The sequence below is a fragment of the Magnolia sinica genome, chromosome 15 (assembly GCF_029962835.1).
Source record: "Magnolia sinica isolate HGM2019 chromosome 15, MsV1, whole genome shotgun sequence".
NCBI lineage: Eukaryota > Viridiplantae > Streptophyta > Magnoliopsida > Magnoliales > Magnoliaceae > Magnolia > Magnolia sinica.
Genome location: NC_080587.1, coordinates 29,908,223 through 29,935,747, shown reverse-complemented (window position 1 = coordinate 29,935,747; position 27,525 = coordinate 29,908,223). Strand labels below are relative to the sequence as shown.

At 38.6% G+C, this 27,525-nt stretch overlaps 1 protein-coding gene across 5 annotated transcripts in view; it reads right to left on the bottom strand.

The window, feature by feature from the left end:
* Window positions 1-993: 993 nt before the first annotated feature.
* LOC131226777 (phytochromobilin:ferredoxin oxidoreductase, chloroplastic) overlaps window positions 994-27,525 on the bottom strand; it is a 42,277-nt gene continuing 15,745 nt past the window's right edge. For 2 of the 5 annotated variants that reach the window (XM_058222504.1, XM_058222500.1), the window contains 6 exons: window positions 21,636-21,730; window positions 13,105-13,198; window positions 12,861-12,992; window positions 10,091-10,195; window positions 1,910-1,963; window positions 994-1,817 (listed from right to left, as the gene is read on the bottom strand). In XM_058222504.1, coding sequence (XP_058078487.1) covers window positions 1,635-1,817; window positions 1,910-1,963; window positions 10,091-10,195; window positions 12,861-12,992; window positions 13,105-13,198; window positions 21,636-21,730 — 663 coding nt within the window. In that variant the 3' untranslated portion in view covers window positions 994-1,634. The remainder of the gene's footprint in view (window positions 1,818-1,909; window positions 1,964-10,090; window positions 10,196-12,860; window positions 12,993-13,104; window positions 13,199-21,635; window positions 21,731-27,525) is intronic. The other 3 variants (XM_058222501.1, XM_058222502.1, XM_058222503.1) reach the window with 3 other exon arrangements.

The following is a 27,525-nucleotide window of genomic DNA, read 5'->3' as shown; positions in this document are numbered from 1 at the left end:
TTAAATGATTTCCAAATGAAGTGGCTTTGGTGTCATTTGAAAGCTTGTGAAATGATGCTTTGAATAGGCTCAAGATCACTCAATTATAAATGTATTGAGGGAGATATGAACATTTTCTTGAGATCATGCGCCGTTGGCATTGAAGTCATGCAACCTTAGAAAGTTATCTGTTGCAACCCAGCATGGGTTGGGCTACCAGGCTGTGAACACTCTTCCAAGGCTTTTAGGAGCCATTTATCACATCAAATGACTATTATAAATCCTTATTCGCAGATCTGGACCAGAAGAATGACCCGGTTGCTCATAGTTGATTTGGAACTTCCAATGACTTGCTATGTTGTTTTCAAGCGACATGTACCATTGAAAATCTTCACATGACTTTGTGTGGTCCTTGCCGTCAGATTGACTATATCAGCAATGTAGCCTTCAAAATGACCTTCTGTGAATTCAAATTGGGTAAACTTGCTTGAAGATAATTTATGATTATCTGAAGCTTTTGAACAGTCTGGATTAAAAGCAAAGGTCTTTTGTTGTTGATTTTCCCAGTAGCAGAGATGTGCGTACACTGTTATTTGTGAATTTTTAACCACTAACACTCCCATACTGGCTAACTCTAGCCACCTAAATGCTAGGACTTTTAAAGAACATACAGAGGATGTGTGCATCTCCCATCTAACATCCCTCCATTTAGGACAGGTTCCACCATATGCCAGTGTTTTGGAGCACCACATGTAATGTTGTGGGCACGATCAAATATCATATATTTCCTTGCGAGTATGCGCAATCCTTTTCATCCTCTAAGTAGCTCTAGAAAACCATACACAAGCTCAGTCCAAATCCTTACACGAACATGAAACAAGAAATCACCACCGAAAGAGTGGCAGCATGCAAAATCACCTCAGGATTTTGCTCCGTAAGATGCCCCCAACCATGCCATGAGAAATCACCACAGGCTGCTAACATGCGTCAAACCATGCACATCAACAACCAGGAAATAGCCAAATCATCATATCATAATAAATAATTAACTAATAAATCCTTTTTCTTTTCTAAACTTAATGGGTGACAGCCAGCGACATGGTTCTCTAACAGCATGAAAAGATTTAAAAGATAACCAACCAAAGCTGTTCTAAATACATTTGGGTCAGAAAGGAAGCTAACACATAATTCATCAAAAAAAAAAAAAACAGAGAGAGCAAGGATTTGGTCCGGGAGGTAATATTCAATGCTCAACCCAAACTGATGGTGCATTTGTTTAGGTCAGAATTTCTTCCAGACAACCCACATTCCAGTGTTCATCATTCATCTGGTGGGCCCCACCATCAATGGGCAACTGACTAAAATCTCTTCCAAACAATCCAAAGTCAATTGGTGGTGGATGTTTTCTTGGTTGCATGTAGACCATTGGTTGCATTTTATTTTATTTTTCCAAACCATCCATTTGCAGGCCAACAACACAACTTTTCCATAGCATTGCCTTCATGGCAGGGCCCATCAGATCAACAGTCTGGATGATAGAAAGATGGGTCTCATCTGCACAGAAGGCTGGCCCGCACAATAACACTGTTCAGTCAGACCGAGCACTTATGTTGCCTCATATAGATACTACTTGGGTATAGGATAGAATCAGTCACCTAAAGTTCGTTTCCGATGTATTCTCCACTTGCATCCCAGGGGCGAGTTTCAAAAGACTTTCCGATCATGCTGCGCCTCTTGTTTATTGTCCCATCCTCACATCGATATTCAGGGAAGTAGTCTAAAAAGGACTTGCTACCCAGTGTTGCAACCCCATTGAAGAGGAAGTTCCTCACTAAATCCTACACATGCAACAACATAGACCCCATGAAGAAACAGAAAGACACCAGGCATCTAGCAATCAGAAAATGCCTTCAAAATCTTATTGAAATACCTTCGCAAGAGCATCTCCAATCAACCGTGTCAGGATTGGATGACCTGGATCCTGCTTTACCAATCAATGCAAATTAAAAATCGATATTAAGGGAGGTATGTAACCCATGCTCCTCAGTACTAGAAAGAGCTATGTCAGAGTGCATAGACGGAAGAAAAAAGAGAAAAGTAAAAAAATGAAGAGTATATTTAGGACTAAATTGATACGGTTTTGAAGAATACTAAAAGTAGTTGGTTTTTATTTTTCTTAATTTCAATTTCAAGTGGCACAATTGTCTAAATTTTGGTATTCAAGTTCTTATTTTCTTTTTCTTTTTTTAACACACCCACCCACACACCCCCCACATGGGCACTCGAACCCATGACTTCAGGGTTGAAACACAGTGCGTCTACCACTAAGCCATGCATTAAGACCCATGAGCTTTTCTACCCTGTGCAAAACACATGGATTTTACCTGCGCGCAACACAAACAGGCTGGGTTACCATTTTCACTGGCCCACTCTCTAAAAATAGCACGGAATGACATCTACTCTGTCTGATTGGTGGTATTTTCTCCATTCAATGCTGACTATTGCCAATATTCTTCTCTACTGCCCAGCAGCTATATGGCTCAGGGTACAAACTATCAGAGAACTCGTCAAACCTATTTTTTGCGTGCCACCCAAAAAGGGCATTGGCATTGCACCCAAGGTGTTTCTAGGGTGACATTGTGGGTGTAGTGCGCCTTGGAAAGCCAATAATGATTCTGATAATCAAGTATATTAATGACCATATTTGTTTGGTTTGCATCTTGATGCCATAGCATGTGGGAAGCCTCAACTATCTGTGGTTTTATGGGTCAAAGAGAGGGTTTCCTTTGGTTGTCTTTGGGGAATGTGAGTTTGGATACACTGGCTACTAGCCATGGAAGAGTAGTGTTCCATGAATCTCAGTGCCCTAAATTCTATGACCATGGGCAATCCGTTAAATGTATATTGGTCATCCTGTATGAGGAAGCCAATGACAAGGATAAAATGTCTCAACCATCAGGCTCAACGAGATGTTGCTGCCTAGGCCCCACCCTACAAAGGAGTGTGAGTGGCCACAGTGCTCAGGTTCATGTGTTTGGAACTAGCTGAGCATTTGCATTGGAGGATTGCATTGTCTCCGAACCGGGAGATCCATGCCCAGATCGGATTGACTTGATCATGTACCAGCTTTAACTAGTCCCTAGACCTGAGGATGTGTCGGGACTTCATGGTCCTTATGTTGTGTGCTTTGGCTCACCCTGCATGGTTATATAGTGACTGACATATGGGTGTGGTTGGGTGCATGCGTTTGGATATAAGGAGCCCACGTGTTCTAAAATGGGATCCACTGCATACCTTGAGGAATTTTTTTGTGGTTTGGTGATCAAACCATCCATCAAGTGCTTCTATAACGGGGGCCGACGCTAAAAAGGTTTTAAATGTTGAAGGTTTTTAATTGTTGATCTTTTACTTTAACCATTAAAAGTGTCTTATCACACTTGATGGATATCCAATGGTTGATATTTTATACTCCGCCTCTGAAACGGAAATGAGATTTTAGTTCATAGTTGATGCCACTAGTTAGTGGAGGGATTAGGTCAATTTGGGTGAATGGATAATGCAAGCTTGGAAACTTTTATTTTTTTTAATGGTGTAGGGCATATACCAAAGTCTATAGTGATGGGGAGCACAATAGCTCTAAAACTCTAATTCCTATTTATAAATAGATCCCGACCTAGAAGGGTTACAGTGAGATGGCCTTGGACAACCACCCCTCCCCTTTGGACATTAGAGTGGGAAAGAAACAAAAAAGGTGAAAGAAGAAAAGGAGAAGAAGAGAAGAACGAGAGAAGTCTCCCTCCTCCCTCCACCTCATTTGGGAGCTAACTAGTCTTCCAACCGGTAAACGTATTGTTGGTTGTCGGTGGGTGTGTACCATTAAATTTTAGCCTAATGATGCAATTGAACGATTGGATGCTCGCATAGTTGCTAAGGGATGTACTCGGATTCTCGGCATTGATTACATTGAGGCCTTCTCTAGTTGTCAATGGGTTGGGCTAGCCAGACGGGCTTGGGCTGGAGTATCAGGTCCGAGGGCCAGGATTGAGCTTAAAAGCAAAGCATGTTTCTCAAGCGGGTCAAGCTTGGACATAGCTGTCCAAAAGCCCATCAGCCTGGCCCAGCCCTCTAGTTTTTCAAAAAAAAAAAAAAATTCAAAATTTAAATTAAAATTTTTCCCTCTCATCCCTCCCTCTTTAATTTTTTTTCAACAAGTATCAGGTGGATAAAGATCACGGGAAAACACTAAGCTTGTCCAAATAGGTCATCTACTTCAAAGTCAGTCTAATTTAAAACCAATGAGGGGAAAAAATCGATAGAAATTAGAAAAATCAGGGTACAAAACAACCAACAAAACCTAGAAACAAGTTCTTTAAATATCGCAGTAAAAAAAATCTAACGATCAATGTCACTCAGTTGGCTGACCGATCTTAGCATAAGCAGACTAATGGTGTGCCTGTTCGAATTCCTATAGATCCTTCTCTGTCTTCCTTCCCTTCTTGCGCTCATAGTAAACTCTCTCTCTCTCTCTCTCTCTCTCTCTCTGCTTGCTTTTCTCGAGTGACGAAGATCTGTTGCAATGATGCAAGTAGTAGTAGCTCAGTTCATTAATGGCTTCGTTTCCTGCCCTAGCAGAAACGGTAAGAACTCGCTTGAGAAGCTGAAACCCTCACTCATTCCATCCAAGGCCTTCGACGGACGAACAAAAGAAGAAGATAGGCCGCCTCATTCTCCCGATCACGGCTGCAAAGGGACTGGCAAGGATGTTCTTCCTCATAACTATTTAAGCGAATAGAAGCTCCGAGGACTATTTTTTAAAAAAATTACCCCCCCCCCCAAAAAAAATAAAAAATAAAAAATAAAAAATTCTAGTTCTAATGCTTGATTGTGATGTGTAAACATTAGAAACATATAACCATTCACCAGAGAGCCCGATACCACACTCTCGCCAAAGAGTGGACCGTTACACTACCCTAAATATGTTCAAAAAAAAAATGAATACATATTTGAAATATTTGCATTATCCTAGATTTTCTATATTATTATTATTTTTTAGAAATTTTCAGGCAAAATTTTTTCCAACCGTTACGGGGGGTCGTAAAGGTCATTACGCCCTCGTATCAACCGTTACGGCCGATACCCGTATCAGTAATGGTAGTGATCGTTATGGCCACCATTATTGATATGGAATACCTTAGTCGTAATGATTATGGGTGTGGGTCGTACTACTGTACAACAGATGCAGGACATGAAATTCAAATATGATGTGCGAGATTTTAGGCTTAAGATCACGTTAGTTCAAAAACAATTACACAAATTCCATATCCAACATGAAAGTCCAAACCATTCAATTAAGGGGAATCTATGCGGGTCTAGGCCTACACATGTTAGGCCCGGATCTGTTAAAATTATAAACCAAACGATGCACAAAGATAAGCAGTATGTTTTTTCAAAACTCAAATAAATAAATAAATAAAATTCTAGTTTCAATGCTTGATTGTGATGTGTAAACAATAGAAACATATAACCATATTCATAAATTCACCAGAGAGCCCGATACAACACTCTCACCAAAGAGTGGACCGTTACGTTATCATAAATATGTTCAAAACAAAAAATGAATACATATTTGAAATATTTGCATTATTCTAGATTTTCTATATTATTATTATTTTTCAGAAATTTTCAGGCAAAATTTTTTCCAACCGTTACGGGGGGTCGTAAAGGTCATTACGCCCTCATATCAGTCATTACAGCCGATACCCGTATCAGTAATGGTAGTGATCGTTATGGCCACCGTTATTGATATGGAATACCTTAGTCTAAATGATTATGGGTGTGGGCCATACTACTGTACAACTGATGCAGGACATGAAATTCAAATATGATGTGCAAGATTTCAGGCTTAAGATCACGTTTGTTCAGAAAGAATTACACAAATTCCATATCCCACATGAAAGTCCAAACCATTCAATTAAGGAGAATCTATGCGGGTCCAGGCCTACACATGTTAGGGTTGGATCTGTTAAAATTATAAACCAAATGATGCTCAAAGATAAGCAGTAATCATCCACACATGCACAACAATCAGTCTCTAATCCAAGGGATTCACCAATTTCAATTCAAGGAACCCTAGGGTGAGAAAATGGGCAAATAAATTAAGGATAATACGATCTAGGGTTAGGGTTTATGAAAAACTGGTATGAGAAGGTAAAATAAGAAGAAAACCTGAACCAAAAGACAGTTCCCATGTGCGGACAGCAACAATGGCCCAGATGCACATGTGTGTGATCACGACCGCACGTGTGTGGGGCCCACTATTTAGAAAAAGGTCACCTTGGCTAAAGTCGGCCAGGGATGGACTCTAAAAGCCCCAAATCTCAGCTTGATCCGATGCACGGTTTATGTGTGGTGATCCGCCGAAGTTTCAGCCCTCCTGCAAAGCCAGATTCTGATAATCTGTTGTGGAGAAGAAAAACGGCTACAGCTATTGATGGATTTGTAGATAGAATGCTTGTAAAAGAAGAGAAATATGGATGGAAGAAGGTGAGGGCGAATCGCTATAGATGTGGCTTCGCACCACGGTAGTTAGTCATTCGAAGAAGGGAGGGCTTCGCACCCAATTAGGTTTTCATAACTCAGAAAGGAGCAGAAAAACGCAACAATTTTTATTAATCTCCATTGAATCGAAAGAAATACAAAGTGTGCCTATTTATAGGGAAAACCCTATGCTCCTAAACTCATGCCGTGTGCGTAACCTATTACTTGGCGATGAAGTAAATTAAAATAAAAATCAAACAAAGAAATCTAAAGCGTTCATGATGTTCTAAATAATAACAATAAGCAAAACTTAAAATATGAAATCAATTCGACTAGTGGGCCACGATCATGAGATCCCGTGATGGGATTTTCTTGACTATCGAGCCCACTCTTTGAATTAAAACTCCGTCTTCTAACTAGGAGGCCCTCCCTGGACATCGTCATCGAGCCAGATTGACAATGGAGCCTTCATTCGTACGTGCGTGCATAGGGGGCGGCGTGCGTGCGCGTGATGTCCCCGTCAATTCTCCCCGGCTGCGAAGATTTCGCCACTAGCGAAATAAAACTCCTAAACTGCTCCAGGATGTCAGGATCAAGTCTCTGAAGCTCCTCAATGAGCCACGTACTGTCTGAAGCTGGGCGTGACTTCCATTTAACCAAGTACTTCTAAATCCTGCCGTCCAACATTGAAACTATCTGTTGGTCCTATAAGAACCCTAAGCTCTGATACCAAATTTGATGCAGGACATGAGATTCAAATATGATGTGCGAGATTTCAGGCTTAAGATCACGTTAGTTCAGAAACAATTACACAAATTCCATATCCTACATGAAAGTCCAAACCGTTTAATTAAGGGGAATCTATGCGGGTCCAAGCCTACACATGTTAGGGCTGGATCTGTTAAAATTATAAACCAAACGATGCTCAAAGATATGCAGTAATCATTCACACATGCACAGCAATCAGTCCCTAATCCAAGGGATTCACCAATTTCAATCCAAGGAACCCTAGGGTGAGAAAAGGAGCAAATAAACTGAGGATAATGCAATGTAGGGTTAGAGTTTATGAAAAACTGGTATGAGAGGGTAAAATAAGAAGAAAACCTGAACCAGAAGACAATTCCAGCGTGCGGACAGCAACAATGGCCCAGACACACGTGCATGTGATCATGGCCGCACGTGTGTGGGGCCCACTATTCAGAAAAAGGCCACCTTGGCCCTGGTCGGCCAGGGATGAACTCCAAAACTCCCAAATCTCAGCTCATTTAGACGCACGGCTTGTGCATTGTGTTCCGCCGAAGTTTCAGCCCTCCTGGAGGGCCAGATTCTGGAAATCTGCTATAGAGAGAAAAACGGCTGCAACTATTTATGGATTTGCATATGGAATGCTTGTAGGAAAAGAGAAATATGGATGGAAGAAGGTGGGGCGAATTACTATAGATGTGGCTTCGCACCACGGTAGTTAGTCATTCGAAGAAGGGAGGACTTCGCACCCAATTAGGTTTTCATAACTCGGAAAGGAGCAGGAAAACGCAGCAATTTTTATTAATCTTCATTGAATTGAAAGAACTACAAAGGGTCTTATTTATAGGGAAAACCCCATACTCCTAAACTCGCGCCATGTGCGCAACCTATTACTTGGCGATGAAGTAAACTAAAATAAAAATCAAACAAAGAAATCTATAGCGTTCATGATGTTCTAAATAATAACAATAAGAAAAACTTAAAATATGAAATCAATCCGACTAGTGGGCCACGATCATGAGATCCCATGATGGGCTTTTCTTCACTATCGGGCCCACTCTTTGAATCAAAACTGTCTTCTAACTAGGAAGCCCTCCCTGGACGTCGTCATTGAGCCAGATCGACGGTGGGGTCCTCCTTTGTACGTGCATGCGTAGGAGGCAGCATGCGTACGCGTGATGTCCCCATCAAATCCTGTGTTTGTGGCCCATCTAAGTCTTGAGATTTCATTATTTCAGGCAAAGTCTCTAAAGCTCCTCCTTAGTGAGCCACGTATTGTCTGAAGCTGGGCGTGACTTCCGTTTAACCAGGTACTTCTAAATCCTACCGTCTGACGTTGAAACTATCTGTTGGTCCTATAAGAACCCTAAGCTCTGATACCAAATTTGATGCAGGACATGAAATTCAAATATGATGTGCGAGATTTCAGGCTTAAGATCACGTTAGTTCAGAAACAATTACACAAATTCCGTATCCTACATGAAAGTCTAAACCATTCAATTAAGGGGAATCTGTGGGGGTCCAGGCCTACACATGTTAGGGTTGGATCTGCTAAAATTATAAACCAAACGATGTTCAAAGATAAGCAGTAATCATCCGCACATGCACAACAATCAGTCCATAATCCAAGGGATTCACCAATTTTAATTCAAGGAACCCTAGGGTGAGAAAATGGGCAAATAAATTAAGAATAATGCAATCAAGGGTTAGGGTTTATAAAAAGCTGATATGAGAGGGTAAAATAAGAAGAAAACTTGAACTGGAAGACAGTTCCTGTGTGCGGACAGCAACAATGGCCCAGATGCACGTGCGTGTGATCACGGCCGCACGTATGTGGGGCCCACTATTCAAAAAAAGGCCAACTTAGCCATGGTCGGCCAGGGATGGACTCCAAAACTCCCAAATCTCAGCTCGATCCGATGCACGGTTTGTGCGTGGTGCTGCGCCGAAGTTTCAGCCCTCCTGCAGGGCCAGATTCTGGAAATCTGCTATAGAGAGAAAAACGGCTGCAACTATTGATGGATTTGCAGATGCAATGCTTGTAGGAGGAGAAATATGGATAGAAGAAGGTAAGGGCGAATCGGGATAGATGTGGCTTCGCACCACGGTAGTTAGAGGTTTTCATTACTTGGAAAGGAGCAGGAAAACGCATCAATTTTTATTAATCTCCATTTAATCAAAAGAACTACAAGGGTGCCTATTTATAAGGAAAGCTCTATACCCCTAAACTCACGCCATGTGCGCAACCTATTACTTGGTGATGAACTAAAATAAAAATCAAACAAAGAAATCTAAAGCGTTCATGATGTTCTAAATAATAACAATAAGCAAAACCTAAAATATGAAATCAATCCAACTAGTGAGCCACAATCATGAGATCCCATGATGGTTTTTTCTTAACTATCGGGTTCACTCCTTTAATCAAAACTCCGTCTTCTAACTAGGAGGCCCTCCCTGGACGTCGTCATCGAGCCAAATCGATGGTGGGGCCCTCCTTCGTACCTACGTGCGTAAGGGGCGGCATGCGTGCACGTGATGTCCCCATCAACAACTCACCTGGAAGAATGAAATTAGAGGCCATTCAATGGTACGGCCCACCTAGTCCTTTGTTGTCCATGTGTCCCTTTATTTAGTCTACTAGGTACACTAAATACACGTTATATTGTAAGTTAATGAGGGGAATTTTAGGATATTTGCCTTCTTTTTTTTTAACTTAATAGATAAAGGGAGGGGCATGTAGCCCTATCTCTCTTTTTCTCTCTCTTTTCTATTTCGTTTAACTTCTAGATAATTCTACAAATATAAACAGAACTAAATAAAACCAAAGCACCTTTTCTGCTCTCCATGTTAGATATTTATGTTGCGCCTCCTGGTTACGAAGAATCTGAGATGCATTTGTCTCTGCTACTGCATGGTCCATCAACTCAAGCCATGCCTGTCATGGGCAATAATACTCATAATTTAGAATATAAAGGCATTCGGAAGTGGTAGCTAAATGAAATTCACAAGGACTAGCATTTACGTTAAGCAAAACTCAGAAAACAAAAAAAAAAAAACAAAAAAAAAAACAAAAAAAAAAAAAAAAAAAAAAGGAAAAAGGAATACTCCAACCTTATGATTTGTCAAACACCAGTCATTGACGCCACAAATATCGTATGGCTAGTAAGAAATCCATTACACTTTCATTCTTACAATAGCTTGAAGTAAAAAGTTACCAGTTTTAAAATGCATCATTGAAATCTCATGTTTAATTTGTTGTTACTTGTTATTGTGCACTGAAATCCAAAGTGATACTTGTAATGTTACAGACGTAAACCACATTTTGTGGGTTATCATTCACACTAGGGAAATGAACATAAAGAAACGATTTCAAAAACAACCGACTCTCCAAAATCTACATATTCCTGAAATATTACCCTAGTTCATCTAACTGGGAAGGTCATGTTGAGGCCACAATAGTGGGCATGGTTCTTCTTGGTCAGGGAACAGACATTTCCTACTTCACACAGCAGTATTATTGGCATACATTGGATGGGACCAAGAAACTGCATTACATGAATCACTCTTAAGATTTTCTTTGTGACAGGCAATCATACTGTGTTTAGAATAATCGCTGGATGTCGGTATCCGACGACCAATGTTCATTGAGTCACATGCTCTCATTGACCAAACGGTGATGCCTAGAGTATGGCTAATAACCTGGTGTTTTGGATACATGATTTAGATGGTGGTATGGTGGGCCCCGTTGGCATCCATCATGGGATCCACACCTTTAAGGACTTTTAGTATCAAGTGGGGATCAAGAAGTTAGATCTACAAGAAATGTAAATCCAGGCTCAGGTCATCATGAATGTTTTTCTAACAAATCGTATGTTATAGTTTCTAAATTGGATGTTATATGTATCGACTATTTTGGTTAAAGAAAAAGTCTGATTGACGTTTTCTTATGTGTGATAGGACAGCTAACAGTTCAGATCTATAGAATTCCTTTTCCCCAAAGTGGACAATGAGGATAATTTCAAAACAAGACGAAACTTGTAGTGGAGAGCAATGTTTTAAACATCATTATTGCGTAATGTATCACACCCTTGGGATACGGATACATATCAGTTATCACATGGGATATATCGGTTGTATCGCATAATGTATTGTTGTTGTTGGGAAACATGGGAACATTGGAAAATTGGTCAGATTTTTCAACAAAACTTCAAGTATTGTTGAAAAAGACATCGGAACACACTTAGAAATCAAAACATCACAAAAAAAAAAAAGAAAAAAAGAAAAAAAAAAAGTGCACATAATAGGGGTTTCGTTTGTATGGGGTCCTAATAAATGCATTGTCCAACTGAATTGATGCAAGTATAATTAAAGTCTATTCATATAATCTATAAACGTAAGAAGACATGTATGGAAACATAAATTATACATTCAAAAGCAAAAGAAGAATCACTAGATCAGGTTATATGTTTGATTTTGTGTTTGGATACAAAGATTGCAACTGATTTGCGAGAAATTGAGAAATTTTGATTTTTCTCAATTTTTCGCGACTTATCCCATCGCCCCCAAATCTCGAAATCGAAGCACCAAATCCATGATTTGTCATGGAAAACATGAAGAATCATAAAATTGTAACTATTTGACATTAACTTAACGTGATTTATGAAAAAAAAAAAGGATCAAAATTTTTTAAAAAAAAATGCTCAGCGGATCGAATAGGTAGGATATATTGGCACTACCTATGCATTTCATATCGCACAGGTAGGATACAAGATATATCGTGGGATATATCGGCACATATCGTCGATATTTAAAGCACTGGTGGAGAGACCTATACAATTGAATAGTGTGATGGACTTCAAATCATTTTTTTACTTAGTGTGGAAGTATCAAAGGATACATAGTGTGTTATGGGGCTCTGCCTAAGTGCTCAGGAGGTCTTTTGACCTACTGCCTCCCCTGTAAAGTCTGAGGATACAACACCTCCCTAGACACTTTTTCTCTTATTCTTTCTCAAAACCCTGGCAAAAAAGGAGAGGAAACCTCCAGATTCATTGTAGAGAGAGAGAGATAGGGTGTACAAAGCCCTTGGAACACCTCTTTATCGTGAGTGGATTCAAGCTTCATCATTCATTCTCCAACCTACAACAAGTGACGAAAATATAATACAGTTCTTACATTCTCTAGTAACCATCCAATTCAATATACTAAATGGTATCAACCCTAGAGCTGATAACTTAGGCCAATGTGTTGATCAATTCGTATAGGCCAACAGATAGACCACATCAAGAATGGGCCACTTGGTTGTTTCTAACCAATCAACCTATGGGATACTTCTGAACCGTTGCTCTAAACTTTTATTTCCGATCTAGAAATGGTAGATGGATCAGATTGCTAGGAATCTAATCAGAATTGACTTTGGGCTATGCCTCATCCAAGAGGTAATCTAATAATTGGAAGGCCAGATCCATCATGAAAGGTACCTGTTGCAAATGATGTTCCTAATGTTGGTACTATTTACTGCAAGGTACCTGTTGCACATTTCATCCCAAGTAATATGCATTTCAATCAAAACTGAGAGTATGGCAAAGAGAAGTTTATACCTTAAAGTAATCTACGAATGCAGAATACAAAACATCATGCTTGTATTGGCTGGAAGTAAATTTGGTCCATATAACAATTGGTGAGAAAAATCTCAAGGACTCACTTGTGATCTTGTCTCCCCATGGTAAAAGCTGCATAAATCATGTCAATCCATGACTTCAGAAACTATGACTATGAAATGTATTAAAAGGTCCTCGGGTTTGGAAAATATACATGATGTGGTAGTTCTAACACCTTCCTTACCTCAACATACTTCTGGCCAAGAGGCATTAAGCTTTTGTAGTACTTCTCCCTGTATTCCCTTTGGACAGTGACATCATGCAAAGGATTGAGGTCCCTAGAAATGACCAGTCAAGGCTAAGTTCCAGATTCTTTGAAAGCTCTATAAAATTCAGGAAGACGAAAATCTGTCGCAGATGGTAGAAACTGTTAATAGGCTATTTTATGTCAAAAGTCAGTCAGCACATAATGCACTCTCCAAAAATGAAATTGCCATAAGCATATGAGTTGGCACAGAAATCTTATCACAGGTGACATGAGTTCTATCATTTCATATATTTTTGTTCCCTGATTGTTGCTTGCCTATTGTACCCCACTACATTATGATCCAAACAATACATAAAAAAGGACAGCTAGAAATAGTCTAAATTTCAGCACATTTCTTAATAGATGCTGAGGATCTATGGTTAATGCTATTTTTAATATGTGGCCGATACACAGGGCCTACTAGATGAACTGTCTGGATAACCACATACTGAGGCACAAAGGGCAAGCAATAATGAATATCAACAAATGGCAAATAATGCTAGGAAAATTCTCTGTGGATGTCTCTCAATGGTGAATGTTTTTAATCTGAAAAGAAGGGACAACAGTTTGGCAATAATTGTACTACATAAATCTGAGAATCTTCTCCTCATCGGGAAGCCCTTCGCTCTCATTCCTCACATTGGGTCGCTTCCTCCTAGTAAAAACCAAATCAATGACTTCTTCAGACATTCTTATAATGGTTACTCGCAAGCGGCGTGGCCTGTGATCTAGAGAGGAATTTTGAGTGAAACATGATGTTTGTGAAGTACCCTCTGCTGCCATGAGATGTTATGGAGCAAAACACTAGAACTACCAATAACGATCTCTACTTTGAGATTATTGAACTAATTCAAATATAATCTGTCATGGGAAGATATCAATACTGACAGATGTGGAGACATGGGATATGACTTGGTCATTTCCTGAAATCCAAGAGATGAATATGAATAAGGGTATCATGCCAAACAAGTTGATAGTAGGAAAATTTTAGGATTGGAGAAAATAATGAAACTTAAACAATATGATAGATTTAAACCATATCCTACAAATATCCAGGTGGCATCCAATACCGCTATCTAATGTTTTCTGTATCACTATCATTATACGGATACATATCGGTCATCACGCGGGATATATCGGTTGTAAAGCATAATCTATCAATGTTATTGGGACACATGGGGGAACATTAGGAAATTGGTTGATTTCTTCAATGAAACTTCATGGATTGTTTTTTTATTTAAAAAAAAAAAAAAAAAAACCACCAATACACAATTAGGAAAAAAAAAATGTCACAAAAACCAAGTGCAGATAATAGGTTTCCTTTGTATAGGGTCCTAATCCATCCATTGTCTGATTGAACTGATGCAACTATATTAAAAGTCAATTCATAAATTTATAAATATAAGAAGACATGTATGGAAACACAAGTATTACATTCAAAAGTAAAAGAAGTAGAAACTAGAAATATACCTGTGGTTTGAAAAAAAATATTAATTTTTAACATTTTTAATTAAAAATTAATTTTTTTCCAAAAAACTCCTCCAATTGCCAAGAATGTGTAGATCAAGTCAAATAAATATTTGATTTTCTGTTTGAACACCAAGATTGCGACCAATTTGGAAAAAAAATTTAAGAAATTTCGATTTTTCCCCAATTTTCCGCAACTCGGCCATCTCCCCATATCCTAAAATTGAAGCTCCAAATCCATAATTGTTCATGCAAAACATGAAGAATGATGGATTTCTTACCGTTTGACATTATTTACAACATATAAAAATAAAATAAAAACAAATCAAAACTTAAAAAAAAAAAAAAAAAAATACAAACCTTTTAGAATCCAGCCCAAAGAAGCTTCTAATCACGATTTTAGAGAAATTTAAAAAATAAAAAATAAAAAATCTTCTAACAAACTAGAGTGGACTAGTCTAAATCACCCTATAATGTACTAGGAATAAGTTTTTTTTGCAAAATAATAATAATAATAATAATCATTTTTTTGTGATTTTTTTAGGATTTTCCAAACAAGATTGTGTCAATTTCCTTTTATCCCTTTTGATATCGCACGATACATAAGAATTTATGAAGGGGGAGTGTGGATATATCGCACAATATCGTGATATCCACGATATATCACATTATCATGTGATAAATTGCATGATACCATGAAAAATGAATTTAAAGTTGGGTTTTGTTTTGTCTGGTTGGGATAACAAATATATCATGGAATATATCGGTGATATCGCAAGATACCGAAAACTCTCTCTCTCTCTCTCTCTCTCTCTCTCTCTCTCTCTCTCTCTCTCTCTCTCTCTCCTTTAGATAAACGAATGAATGGCGCTCAGTGCACTTGCACGCAGCTCTCCTTTAGATAAACGAATGAATGGCGCTCAATGCACTTGCATTATTTCACTATGTGGGGCCAACCTTGATTTATGTGTTGCATATCAATGTCGTCCATCAATTTTGCTAGCTCATTTTAGCGCATGGTCCCTGAAATGAAGCAGATCCAAATCTCAAGTGGACCACACAGTAGGGATTGAATGCCCACCATTAAAAACTTCCTAGGACCAAGAAATACATTCAAGGTGTCACTCACTAGTGGTTCCCCTGAGATTTGGATTTGCCACACTTTTGGGACCATGCCTTAAAATGAGTTGGAAAAATGGATCGATAGCATGGATATACAAATACATTGAGGTGGGCCTCAACCACTGGTGGTCCACCTGAGATTTGGATCTACCTCATTTTTGGACAATGCCCTAAAATGAGTTGGCAAAACGGATGGACATCATGGATATACAATACATACATCGAGGTGGGCCCCACGTACAGGGCCCTAAAAAAATTGTACATGAGGCATATATTAATTAAATTAACCAATTAAATTATGGGATCGTTGTTACTAAGTCACCATACCAAAATCAAATTGTTTGAACGATTTTAACTATTAATTTGCAAGCACTTATTTTTTGAAGTAGGACCATTTGATTTTTTTTCATTCTTCGTTGTCCAATAAATGCCCATTGATCCATTAGTGGGATAAGTGCCAATAGATTGCATGATTTTGAGCTGATTTTTGGGGCATCGAGTGATCCACCAAATTAGCCCTAAATCGGCAACACTATTCACTTGAATCTAATTTTAATTTTTTTCTTAAGATCTATTGGGGGAAATGATATCAAATTGTTAGATATATGAATTACATAATAGGACAAAAGCCTCTAGACTCCATATGTTGAAATGAAATGTATGCGAGTCACAAGGTGTGTAATACACCAATATTATAAACAATAGTAAAACTTGCATATGAGATATGTTTTGGTATTACATTCATTCTAATAAATTTATCATTGATATTACATAGAAGAATGACCATTACACCACCATAAACATGTTTAAAACAAAAAAAAGGACCGCCCGATACAACATTCTCACCAAAGAATTGACCATTACACTTCCATAAATATGTTTAAAACCAAAATAAAAAATAAAAAATGAATGCATATTTGAAATATTTATATTTTTATGAGTTTTATGGATATTTTTTAGCAAACAAAAAAAATAAAAAATAAAAAAAATCAACCGATACAGGCCGTATAAGCCATCCCCCTTGCCGTTATGCCAATACTCTGCATTGATAACGGTGGCAACCGTTATAGTCATCATTACCAATACGGAACACCTTGGCACCAGTGAAAAATCGTCATTTGCGTGTGTACAAGCGTGAGACACACACTTATATGAATATTGGTATCGTATCGGCCAATACGAACATATCGTATACCTATCGACATGAGATGATATGCAATACGAGGTCGTATAGACCCAATACAAAAAAAAAAAAAAAACTAACCCGTATCTGGCATATCAACATCAATATGGAGCCGATATACCCATAAAACCTCCCCCCCCCCACACTTTTTCTTTTTCAAAATTTCACTAATGTCTCTCCTTTTTTTTCTTTTTCCTTTTTTCATTTAAACCATGGAATAAGCTTAAAAATTCATTTTAGGCTAGATCTAGACCTATTTTGGGATTAAAACAAATTATTTGAATGGGATTCAACAAATCGAAGTGAACTGGACCATTATGGGAAATTTTGGAAAGAAGGGTAAACCTTCACTTTCTTTTTTAGGTTTTCTTTTTCTTTTTGTTGTATTTCAATGTAATGGGCCCTAGTTCGCCAAATCATGCTTGATTTGTGATGCAGGACATGAAAATTAAATATGATATGCGAGATTTCAAGCTTAAGATCACGTTAGTTCAGAAACAATTACACAAATTCCATATCCCACATGAAAGTCCAAACATTCAATTAAGGGGAATCTATGCAGGTCCAGGCCTACACATGATAGGGCTGGATCAATAAAAATTATGAACCAAACAATACTCAAAGATAAGAAATAATCATCCACGCATGCATAGTAATCAGTCCCTAATCCAAGGGATTCAGAAATTCAAATTCGGGGAACCCTAGGGTAAGAAAATTGGCAAATAACTTAGGAAAAACGTAATCTAGGGCCAGGATTCATGAAAAACGGCTATGAGAGGATAAAAGAGGATAAAAACCTGAGCCAAAAGACGATCCCGCGTGTGGATAGCAACAATGGCTAGACGAACGTGTGTGTGATCCTGGCCGCACGTGTGGGGCCCACTATTCAAAAAAAGGCCACCTTGGCCTTGGTCGGCCAGAGATGGTCTCCAAAATCCCCAAATCTCAGCTCGATCCGATGTACAGTTTGTGCGTGGTGCTCCGCGAAGTTTCAGCTCGCCTGTGGGCCGAAATCTGGAAACCTGCTGTAATGAAGAAATCTGATGCAACAAAAGGACGAATTCAAAGTACGGATGGTGGGGGAAGATGGAAAAAAAGATGATGGAGGATGGGGGTGAATCGGGATCGATGTGGCTTCGCACCACGGTAGTTAGCCCTTCGAAAAGGGAGGGTTTCGCACCCACTTTTGAATTCTTCCACAACTCACAAAGAGAGCAGAAAAATAAAGCAGGAATTTTTTTATTAACTTCAATGAATCAAAAGAACTACAAGGGGTGCCTATTTATAGGAAAAATCCTATACTCTAAAACTCACACCATGTGCGCAACCTATTACTTGGTGATGAAGTAAACTAAAATAAAAATCAAACAAAGAAATCTAAAGCGTTCACAATGTTATAAATAATAACAATAAACAAAACCTAAAATATGAAATCAATCCGACGAGTGGGCCACGATCATGAGATCTCATGATGGGCTTTTCTTGATTATCGGGCCCAATCTTTTGAACCAAACTTCGTCTTCTAGGTAGGAGGCCCTCCCAGGACGTCGTCATCAAGACAGATCGATGGTGGGGCCCTCCTACTCCGTGCGTACGTGCGTAGGTGAGGCAGCGTGCGTGCGCATATGTGCGAGATGTCCCTATCAATTTGTGTTCAATTAGGGCCCATTTAGTTGACCTTCAATAAATCAAATCAACATACAACATTCTCTTCAAAGAATGGTCCGATATATCGTCAATATACCATCGAATATATGGTCAAAACACCAAAAAAATAAATAAATAAATAAAAATGAAACATTCTTAGATATCTCATTTTTCCTATTTTTCTAATATTTTTCCATGTTTCTTTACTTTAGGAAAAAAAAATTCTGGTCGATACGGCCCCGACACCGATATGTGACAACATATCGTATCATTTTTCTGCTGGACCGATACCGACATTCAGAACCATGACATATACACAACATTATGCACCCTGTAGTACGGAACCATGTGAAAAACAAAGAAGTTTGAAAAGAAGATTAGAATTGATAACCGAAGGACACGTAAGAGAAGCCTATAACTTTCTCCATGTTTGCCTAGAATGCCTGTTGAAAGAATCAAAGGATAAAGTGCCTAAAAGTGTGGTGATTCACGGGGATGAATGCCCAAAATCAGATAGGATTGTTTGATACATCCACATGGGCTAGGAAAATTAATGATGGATCAGCGGCGACAAGAGAATGGTCAACGGAATCAGAAGAAAAGATGGTGGTTGATCCATCACAAGAAGAAAATGAGACCAAGGCCGTTGCAGCAAAAAAGGAGAATATTGAAGAAGGTGACAAGACCATCCTAAACGTGACAAAGGAAAGATTACTAAATAAGTACCAACATGTGGAAAAAGCAATACATCTACTGCCAACAAAGAAGACCTCCAAGACGATGACACGTGTTTGAGGATGCAAGAAAAAGGGAGAGCATGATCTGGGGAGAGCATGATCTGGTGAACAATGTACCTACTCAACACAGGAATTCACCATTCATTTGCACCAAAGCAATAGAAGATGTTAGGGAGGCACATTTGATTCAAAGCTCGATGTCAGTGCCCAAGTTGGGAGGAAACGATGCATCAAAGCCATTCATCTATTAATAGATGTTTCCCGTAATCAGAAGCAACAAGCAGGAGGAGGGATCATCTTGCAATTTCTGGACAAGTTTAGCTTCACACCCCGATATCTGGAGCCCGAGTATGACGACCTTTGGTTCATGATCGATGGTTTTAGGGTTAAGCATGTGAAAGAGTAAAGTTTTAGGGTTAAGCATGTGAAAGAGTAAATAGATTATTGGGATCCTTATGTGATCACTAAGTTAATATACGGAGGGTTTTTTTATCGGACTTGTACATAAAAAGATACAAGGGCAGCATGTTGTATGGACTTATACACCATGTATTCCTTAAGTGTATGATAGACATATGAGGAGTTATTAGAATGGAAATTCCATAGTGGGTTAAGCATATACAAAGGTCATATATAAGATGAACGGAATGGAATTTCGAATAGATGTGTGTGTGAACAGATATAATGATCTCACGGTTGGTTTACTATGATCGTGTGGTCTGGTTACAAAACAGACGATAGGTTAAGTATATGTATGGATAAGAAGATGATTCAACGGTTAATAGTTATTATTTAATGGGACCTTTGGAAAGTTAAAGGCAAAATATGTTTTAGTGGCAATGTGAAAATTTTAACCCAAAATACAAAAATTACTAAATAAACTCTAACAATTAGATGGTTGATCTAAATGAATGATGGATAGATTTGATAATTAGACAGTCTTGATGATCGATGGCAACTGATGAATTTGATTTAGTGAATAGTTAGATGAATATATACGTTGCTGGATGATCAACTAAAGGAATAAATGGTTGGATGGATGGATCCATGTTCAATTTGGATAGATGTACGGCTGACTAGATGTATGAATGAACAATTAGTTTGAACAATTGGATGAATGGTTTGATTGGGTGGATGATCGAACCGCAGTTGGATTTTGGATAGATAAGTATATAGCTAAGCAATACATGATTAGATGATCGGATGAACAGGTGGATGATCACTTGTGTACTTACACGTGCACAAAATTTTTTAGGCCATTACATTTAGCTTCAAATCTCATATATGGCACTCCTGCAACTAGGTTCTTGAAGATTCTTGTTTGAATCAGTTTATTGGAGTTAACCCACTCTTTTAAGTTGAGTTGAATACAGTTGGTCATTTTAGGGCTTTCTCCATTCACTTGAAAACTTCAAGGCAGTTGCAATCAATTAATCAGAAGATGACGAAGTTTTGGCAATTTAAACTGTAATTTGGTCATAACTAACTTATATCACTTGGAGCCACACAAAATACAACAATCCAAAATGTCATGCGTAATTTTCATTAAATTAAAGAAGACAACAAGGAACAATAATGGTAAAGATCCAGATTTACCTATATGAGAAAAATAAAGATACAAGGGTTGCTTTGGATAGTGGGAAAAAGAAAAGAAAAGTGTAGTGATTATTCAATGATGGATCCCCATGGATTCCATGAACATTATTGAAACATGGATTCCATTTTTCAGGGCCGGATGGTGAGAGGAAAGCTCATTTTCCTCTCTCAAAAAACACCTTGTATCTTGAGACTGAGAAATTGACTATGGTGTTTGGATAATGACTGCTTGGTGGAATCCATTGTTTCCTTTGCTATCCAAACATATTCAAATGTCCCAAACAAGGAAAAGTACTTCATTTTCTTTTCTCTCCTTTTTTTTTTTTCTTTCCCCACCATCATCCAAACAGGCCCCAAACTTCTTTATTTCTACCCAACTCCTCATGAGATACACTATATTGTATTAAAGAGCATTGCATGTGTTATTTTTGAAGCCTCAAAAATCAAAATTGACAAAAACATTTTGACTTGAGAAAGTTATTTGGTTGACATTTAACAAAACTAAGACAAAGTCAAGTTTCATGCAATTGAGATCAAATTAGCAAGATCACTCAACTGAACTCAGTCATACAAGGAATTGAGTATGCCAATAAGTCAACAGTTACATTAGTTGCATACTAGCAAAAGACAAGATAAAAACATCTAGCCAGCATTGGCGAATAATTCCTTATATTCATGCTCCAGAAAACAGACCAAAATGAAGGTTGGTGACTCACAAGACGATTATATTCATGCTAGCAGCAGTGAAAAAGTTGGCGCAAAATATAGGTAGATCAAATTCTGGTTCAGGAAACACAGCAAAGTCCAGAACCTGGAGAAAAATGAGAAGTTAGGCAAGAGATGAGTTAGAAACAAGAAAGTTACGATTCATTATGAGGTGATCTTCCCCAACAATTTCAGTAACAGGTTATAAAGGCTTTATAAAAGACACCCTGAAGCCCTAAAAGTAATCTATTAATGCTTCCACTGAAAAGGACTATAGGAAACAGTTTCCTTACTTCATTACCAATACATCATCATCAACACCTAAGACCTATTCCAATTAACTGGTTCGGCTTACTTATCCCAATTAAACCTTACCTCATAACTAATTCACCATTAACTTGTATTTTCTCAAGCTCATGTTGCTATCATTTCACAACAGTATAGAAGTAGAAAAGAATGGTTAAAATTAAACATTGCAATACAAATAGAAATTAAGAATAAGGCATGCTACTGTGTAAGGATCCATCTTTCGGCTCTCAATTACGAAGCCTACCCCCACTCAATTTGCCTCCAAATTCTCGTGAGAAAGCTTCAAAAAATTAATTCCAAGAACAGCCAAATTTTCATAAAGAATAAGATTAAGGAGTTGAAGAAAAGCATTTACAAATAATATCTAAGAAATCACATTAAATTTAGGCAAGATGAAGATATTAGATGACGTGTTGTATATGAGAATACCATTGAAGTAAACCATTAACAAGTTTCCAATGAATGAACAGAAAACTTGGTTCATTAGTTGCATAAAGTACCATGTAAAGGCCTGCCTGTGTTTTAAATTTTTTTTTTTTTTTTTTTTTTTTTTTTTTTTTTTTTTTTTTGAAGTTATCTATTCATCACCAAGCCTTATTCTGATTTAGTGATGGACAGTTCACAGATCTATCCCCACTTCCTGGGCATCCAGTTCCTAAACATTGGTTAGGACAGCACATCACGATGCAGCTGTTCAAACTGATGATGTCAAATCGAGCACCTGAAGATCAATGGATTGTTTTGAGGGAGTGCGATGGATGGCATGTGGAGCCTTTGGGTGGAATCTTATTTTGCCAATTTTTTTATCGTTTGTGTTTTGTCATCTATTGTTTTGACTGTACCATTTACATGACTGTTGTTGCACATGGTAGTTTTTATGTATGGTTATTTTTCACTATATAAATCTAGCAAATGGTACAAGAGGGTCTGCTTATGGATACTTATTTTTCTAATTTTGTGTATGGCTGTTTTCAACTGTTTAAATTTAGGTAGTATGAGTGGTAGAGATTATGGATATCTTATTTTTTGTGGGACCATGTGGCAAGATAATTACATAGTTTGAATGAGTGAAGAAGCCCCAATTTCCAAAATGTAAGCAGTTAGGATCACTGATCAGGGCCCCACTTGGCAAGATAACATATACACAGATTGGTTCAGCGAACAGGGCCCTTAGCCAAAGTAAAAAATGGTTTGGATTATTTTTTTATAATGGACCCCACGTTCCAAGACAACATGTACACCATTTGCATCAGTAAACATTATACTTGAGTTTTGAGTTTGACAAGTGGAGCCAAAGGTTTGGTAATCCAGATCAATTGTTGGTTGTGTGCCAACATGGATGGACCATTCTCCAAAACTAGTCTAGACTGTAAGGTAATAATCGCCTATCTTGGGCCATTTCACAGTTGTCTGTGGACCATTATCAGATTTCACTTCTTAATTGTTTATTTGTGGGCCAAAAATCTAAGGACTAACAGTATACTATCTAAAGCAGTCTGCCTTCATGGTGCCACACAACATACCAATGGTCCAGATTATCAAACCATGGGCCCCTCCTGCCCAAACTGAAAACCCAACTTTGATAACCTTGTTATGGTAACGGACACTTCATGTCACAGATCTGCCAGCAGGTTAATTGGGTGCATGATTTGAGCTTTACATTAGTTAGGCACACTCTGAGGATTTCCTCACGGAAATATAGGCAATTCAGATTAGTGATCATGAGCACCAAGTGGCAAGATAATGTGTACACAGTTTGGATCAGCGAATAATGCCCCCCATTAGCTTCTTTGGATCACTGATCATGGGCCCCACATGCCAAGACAACATGTACACAGCTTCAATCAGTGAATAGAGCCCCCCTTGTCAAAATATTGATGGTTCGGATTACTGATCATGGCTCCCACATACCAAACCAACATCTACAGGCACCAACTTATACATGGTTTGGATCGTTGATCATGGGTCAGCCAAGTTAAAATGTACACAGTATAGATTTTTTTACATTTCCCTGTGCACCAATTTATACATGTTTGGTATCATCGAATAGTAGGCCACGCATTCCAAAACAAGTAGTGCTTGGACCATCGAACATGGTCCCACACACCAATCCTAATGTGGGGGCATTTTCACACCGGGCTCAAGTGGGGTGGCCTGTGGGATGCAGGGGCACACTCGGGGTCGGTGGCCCGTGGAACCCATGGATTTGGGGCGCGTGTGAGGTGGGTGGCTCATGTGAGGCAGAACCCATGGATTTGGGGCGTGTGAGGTGGATGGCTCGTGTGAGGCAGAACCTATGGATTTGGGGGCCCACAAGGAGGGTTTGACCAACGACCTAACCCATGAATTTGGGGCTTGGGCTATGAAATTAAGGGATTAATTTGTCATGCTCTATCAATTCGAGCTTTTGGAGCAAGTGGTTAATTGTCCTGCATCAAATCCTTATACGGTTTGGATAGTGGGCCCCACATTCCAAAACATGTAGCAGGTTTGGATAGTTAAATAGTGGACCCTATACATCAACTTCTAAATGGATTGGATCGCTAAATAGTAGGCCCCATGTGCTGGAAACATTAAGATGATTGATGCAAGACAATTAACCAAACATGAAGATGATTGATGCAGGACAATTAACCACTTGCTCTAAAAGCTCGAACTGTTAGAGCATGGCGAATCAATCCCTTTATCTCATAGCCCAAGCTCCACATCTCATGGGTTAGGACCTCGGCCAAACCCCCCTCATGGGCCCCAAATCACATGGGTACCGCCTCACACGGGCCACCCACTCCAAGTGTGCCCCTGCATCCCACAGGCAACCCCACTCAAGCCCAGTGTGAAAATGCCCTGCATTAATCACCCCCGGTGAGGAGTCTCGAACACGAGACCTTCCCACTCTGATACCAATTTGATGCAGGACAATTAACCACTTGCTCTAAAAGCTCGAATTGTTAGAGCATGGCAAATCAATATCTTTATCTCATAGCCCAGGCCCCACATCTCGTGAGTTAGGACCTCAGCCGAACCCCCCTCGTGAGCCTCAAATCACATGGGTACCGCCTCACACGAGCCACCCACCTCACACGGGCCGCCCACCCCATGTGTGACCTTGCATCCCACAAGCAACCCCACTTGAGCCCGGAATGAAAATACCCCTTCATTAATGATGTATATCACTAAACATGGCCACCACATGCCAACCTTTATGTGGCTTGGATCACTGAACGGTGGGCCCCACATGCCCAAAAATGTTTCAAGTTTGGACACTAAACATGCCCCACAAATCAATTTATAGATGGTTTGGAATCATTGAATAATAGGCCCTATATGCTGCAAACATGTAAATAGTTTGGATTGCTAAACATGGCCACCATTTTCCAAAATGCATATGGTTTGGATCATTCAACATGGCACGTAGACAGTTTGAACCATTGAACAAGAGGCACCCGTGCCAACATGTCAAACATGTAAGATACATGATATCTTAGCATGTGGAGCCCATGTTAATAATGCATAAGCGTAAAAAGCGGCTTTTATTGCTTTAAATTGCACATAAGAGAAAGGGAAAAAGGGGGGGGGGGGGCTTCCAAAGCTCCCCCTCCCCATTTTCTTTTCTTTTTTTCTTTTTTTTGGGAATTGTGTCTTTCAGAGCTCCTTTATAATGCGTAAGGTAAAATAGTCGTTCTTATGCTTTAACAGTCAAATACATTTTTATGCATAAATTGGGATCAAAACCAAGTCCCCAATATTGAAAGCATTGTGTCTACCATTTGTGGCATCATACCCCCACCCCCAGAATTAACATCATAAGTTTGTTGATACATCTGAGATTGTATATGAGCGATAAAGGAGTTATGCAAGCTAACTGATGAAGATCCAAAGGTCAAAATGCACATCGTGCCTAGATCAAGCTTATCCAAGGGTCTTGATCAAAGATCCAACCATTTAGGTTAAAGGTTTGGTCATTGATTAATGATTCCACCCATTAATAAGACAACTGAACCTGTCAACCATCCAGCTTGTAATCTCGACCATATCAATGGTCCATAATGACATGATTAATGCATGGATCAGATCCATGGTTTGCTGACCAAATCTATAGTCAAATTGGATTATGGGGCCTATGGATCGAATTGGAGGGCTTTGATTGATCACACATGTGAGATATCTCCAGTTCAAGGAAGTCCAAGCAATAAGCCAGTTGTCCTTATCTCCACACAACCGGTAGTTGAAATTCAAAATATAGATAATATCTTTTGAACTTTTGATGTTGTTAGATTACACTCTTCTTTACCCTCTTTGAAGTTGTTGAATAAGAGTAGGATGACTATTGGGATCAAGATAAGTATGAGTTATAGAGAATTCTAACGAGTTATAGAGAATTCTAACATATCCAAGAGGTTTAACATGACTTATTTAAAGCCATCTAGCCATAGGCATGAAACAATTATGGTTGAATGAATTAAAAGAATGGTTTTTCTTGAGGATAGCATGTGATGCTTCGTTTATATCTTTGTTGCTATTCAGTAAAAGAAGAGAGGGAATTTGCTGCAATGACAGGTGTTTAGGCTACTGGATTGTAGGGACATTCCAACATTCTTCTTCTTCTTCTTCTTCTTCTTCTTTCTTTTTTCTTTTTTTCCTTTCTTTTTTTTACCTTTCTTTTTTTTCCTTTTTTTTTTTTTCTTCTTTTTTTTTTTTTTTTGGAGAGAGAGAGAAACATGCCTTTTATTTTTTATTCCTGCATCTATTGGTAAATTTCTTGAAGAGTTTGACAGGAGATCCATCCAGATATGTGGTATGGGAACGGGTATATGATACGCTAGGGGTAGGATCATGAAGGTTGTTCCAGTATGTAATACTAAGGGCCCGTTTATTAAACCTGAAATCTAAAGTCTGAATCTGAAATCTAAAGTCTGAATCTGAAATCTGAATCTGAAGTCGGAAAACTGATAGTGAATTTAGAATAACTTGTTTGTTAACTAACGTCTGAAATGTTTGAAATATATTAATTTGACACATTTACCCATATGAAATAATTGTGATTGAATCCCTACCTTTAACGATAGGAATTTTACTACATTTTCCTTTAGTGCGGCCCACTTAAGTCTTGTATGCCTCTCATTTTTTGTCTCAAATCCTAAAATGATCTCAAAACATGGATGGACAGATTAGATTTATCACAAACATAACAGTGGGCTCCACCTAAGATTCCAGCCTAGGAACTTCCTACAAAAGGCATTTTGCACATAATTTGCACCCTGGGAGGGGATTGCGTACTACCCCACCAAGATCTATCTAAATATGAACAATTAAGGGCTTTTTGGGGCCTACCATGATATATATGTTTTTATCCATACTGTCCACTCATTTTTTTATATTATTTTAGAAATTAAGACAAAAAACAAGGCAAATATAAGGCTTAAGTGGGCCACACTACAAGAAATTGTGGGAATTGGGTGCCTATCATTGAAAACTTCTTGGGGCCACATAAGGCTCTGATAAAGCTGATTTTTGTGTTTTTCCTTCATCCAGGTCTATGTGACCTTATAAAGAGATTTGATGGCAAATAAGCTTCACGGTGGACATCAGGAA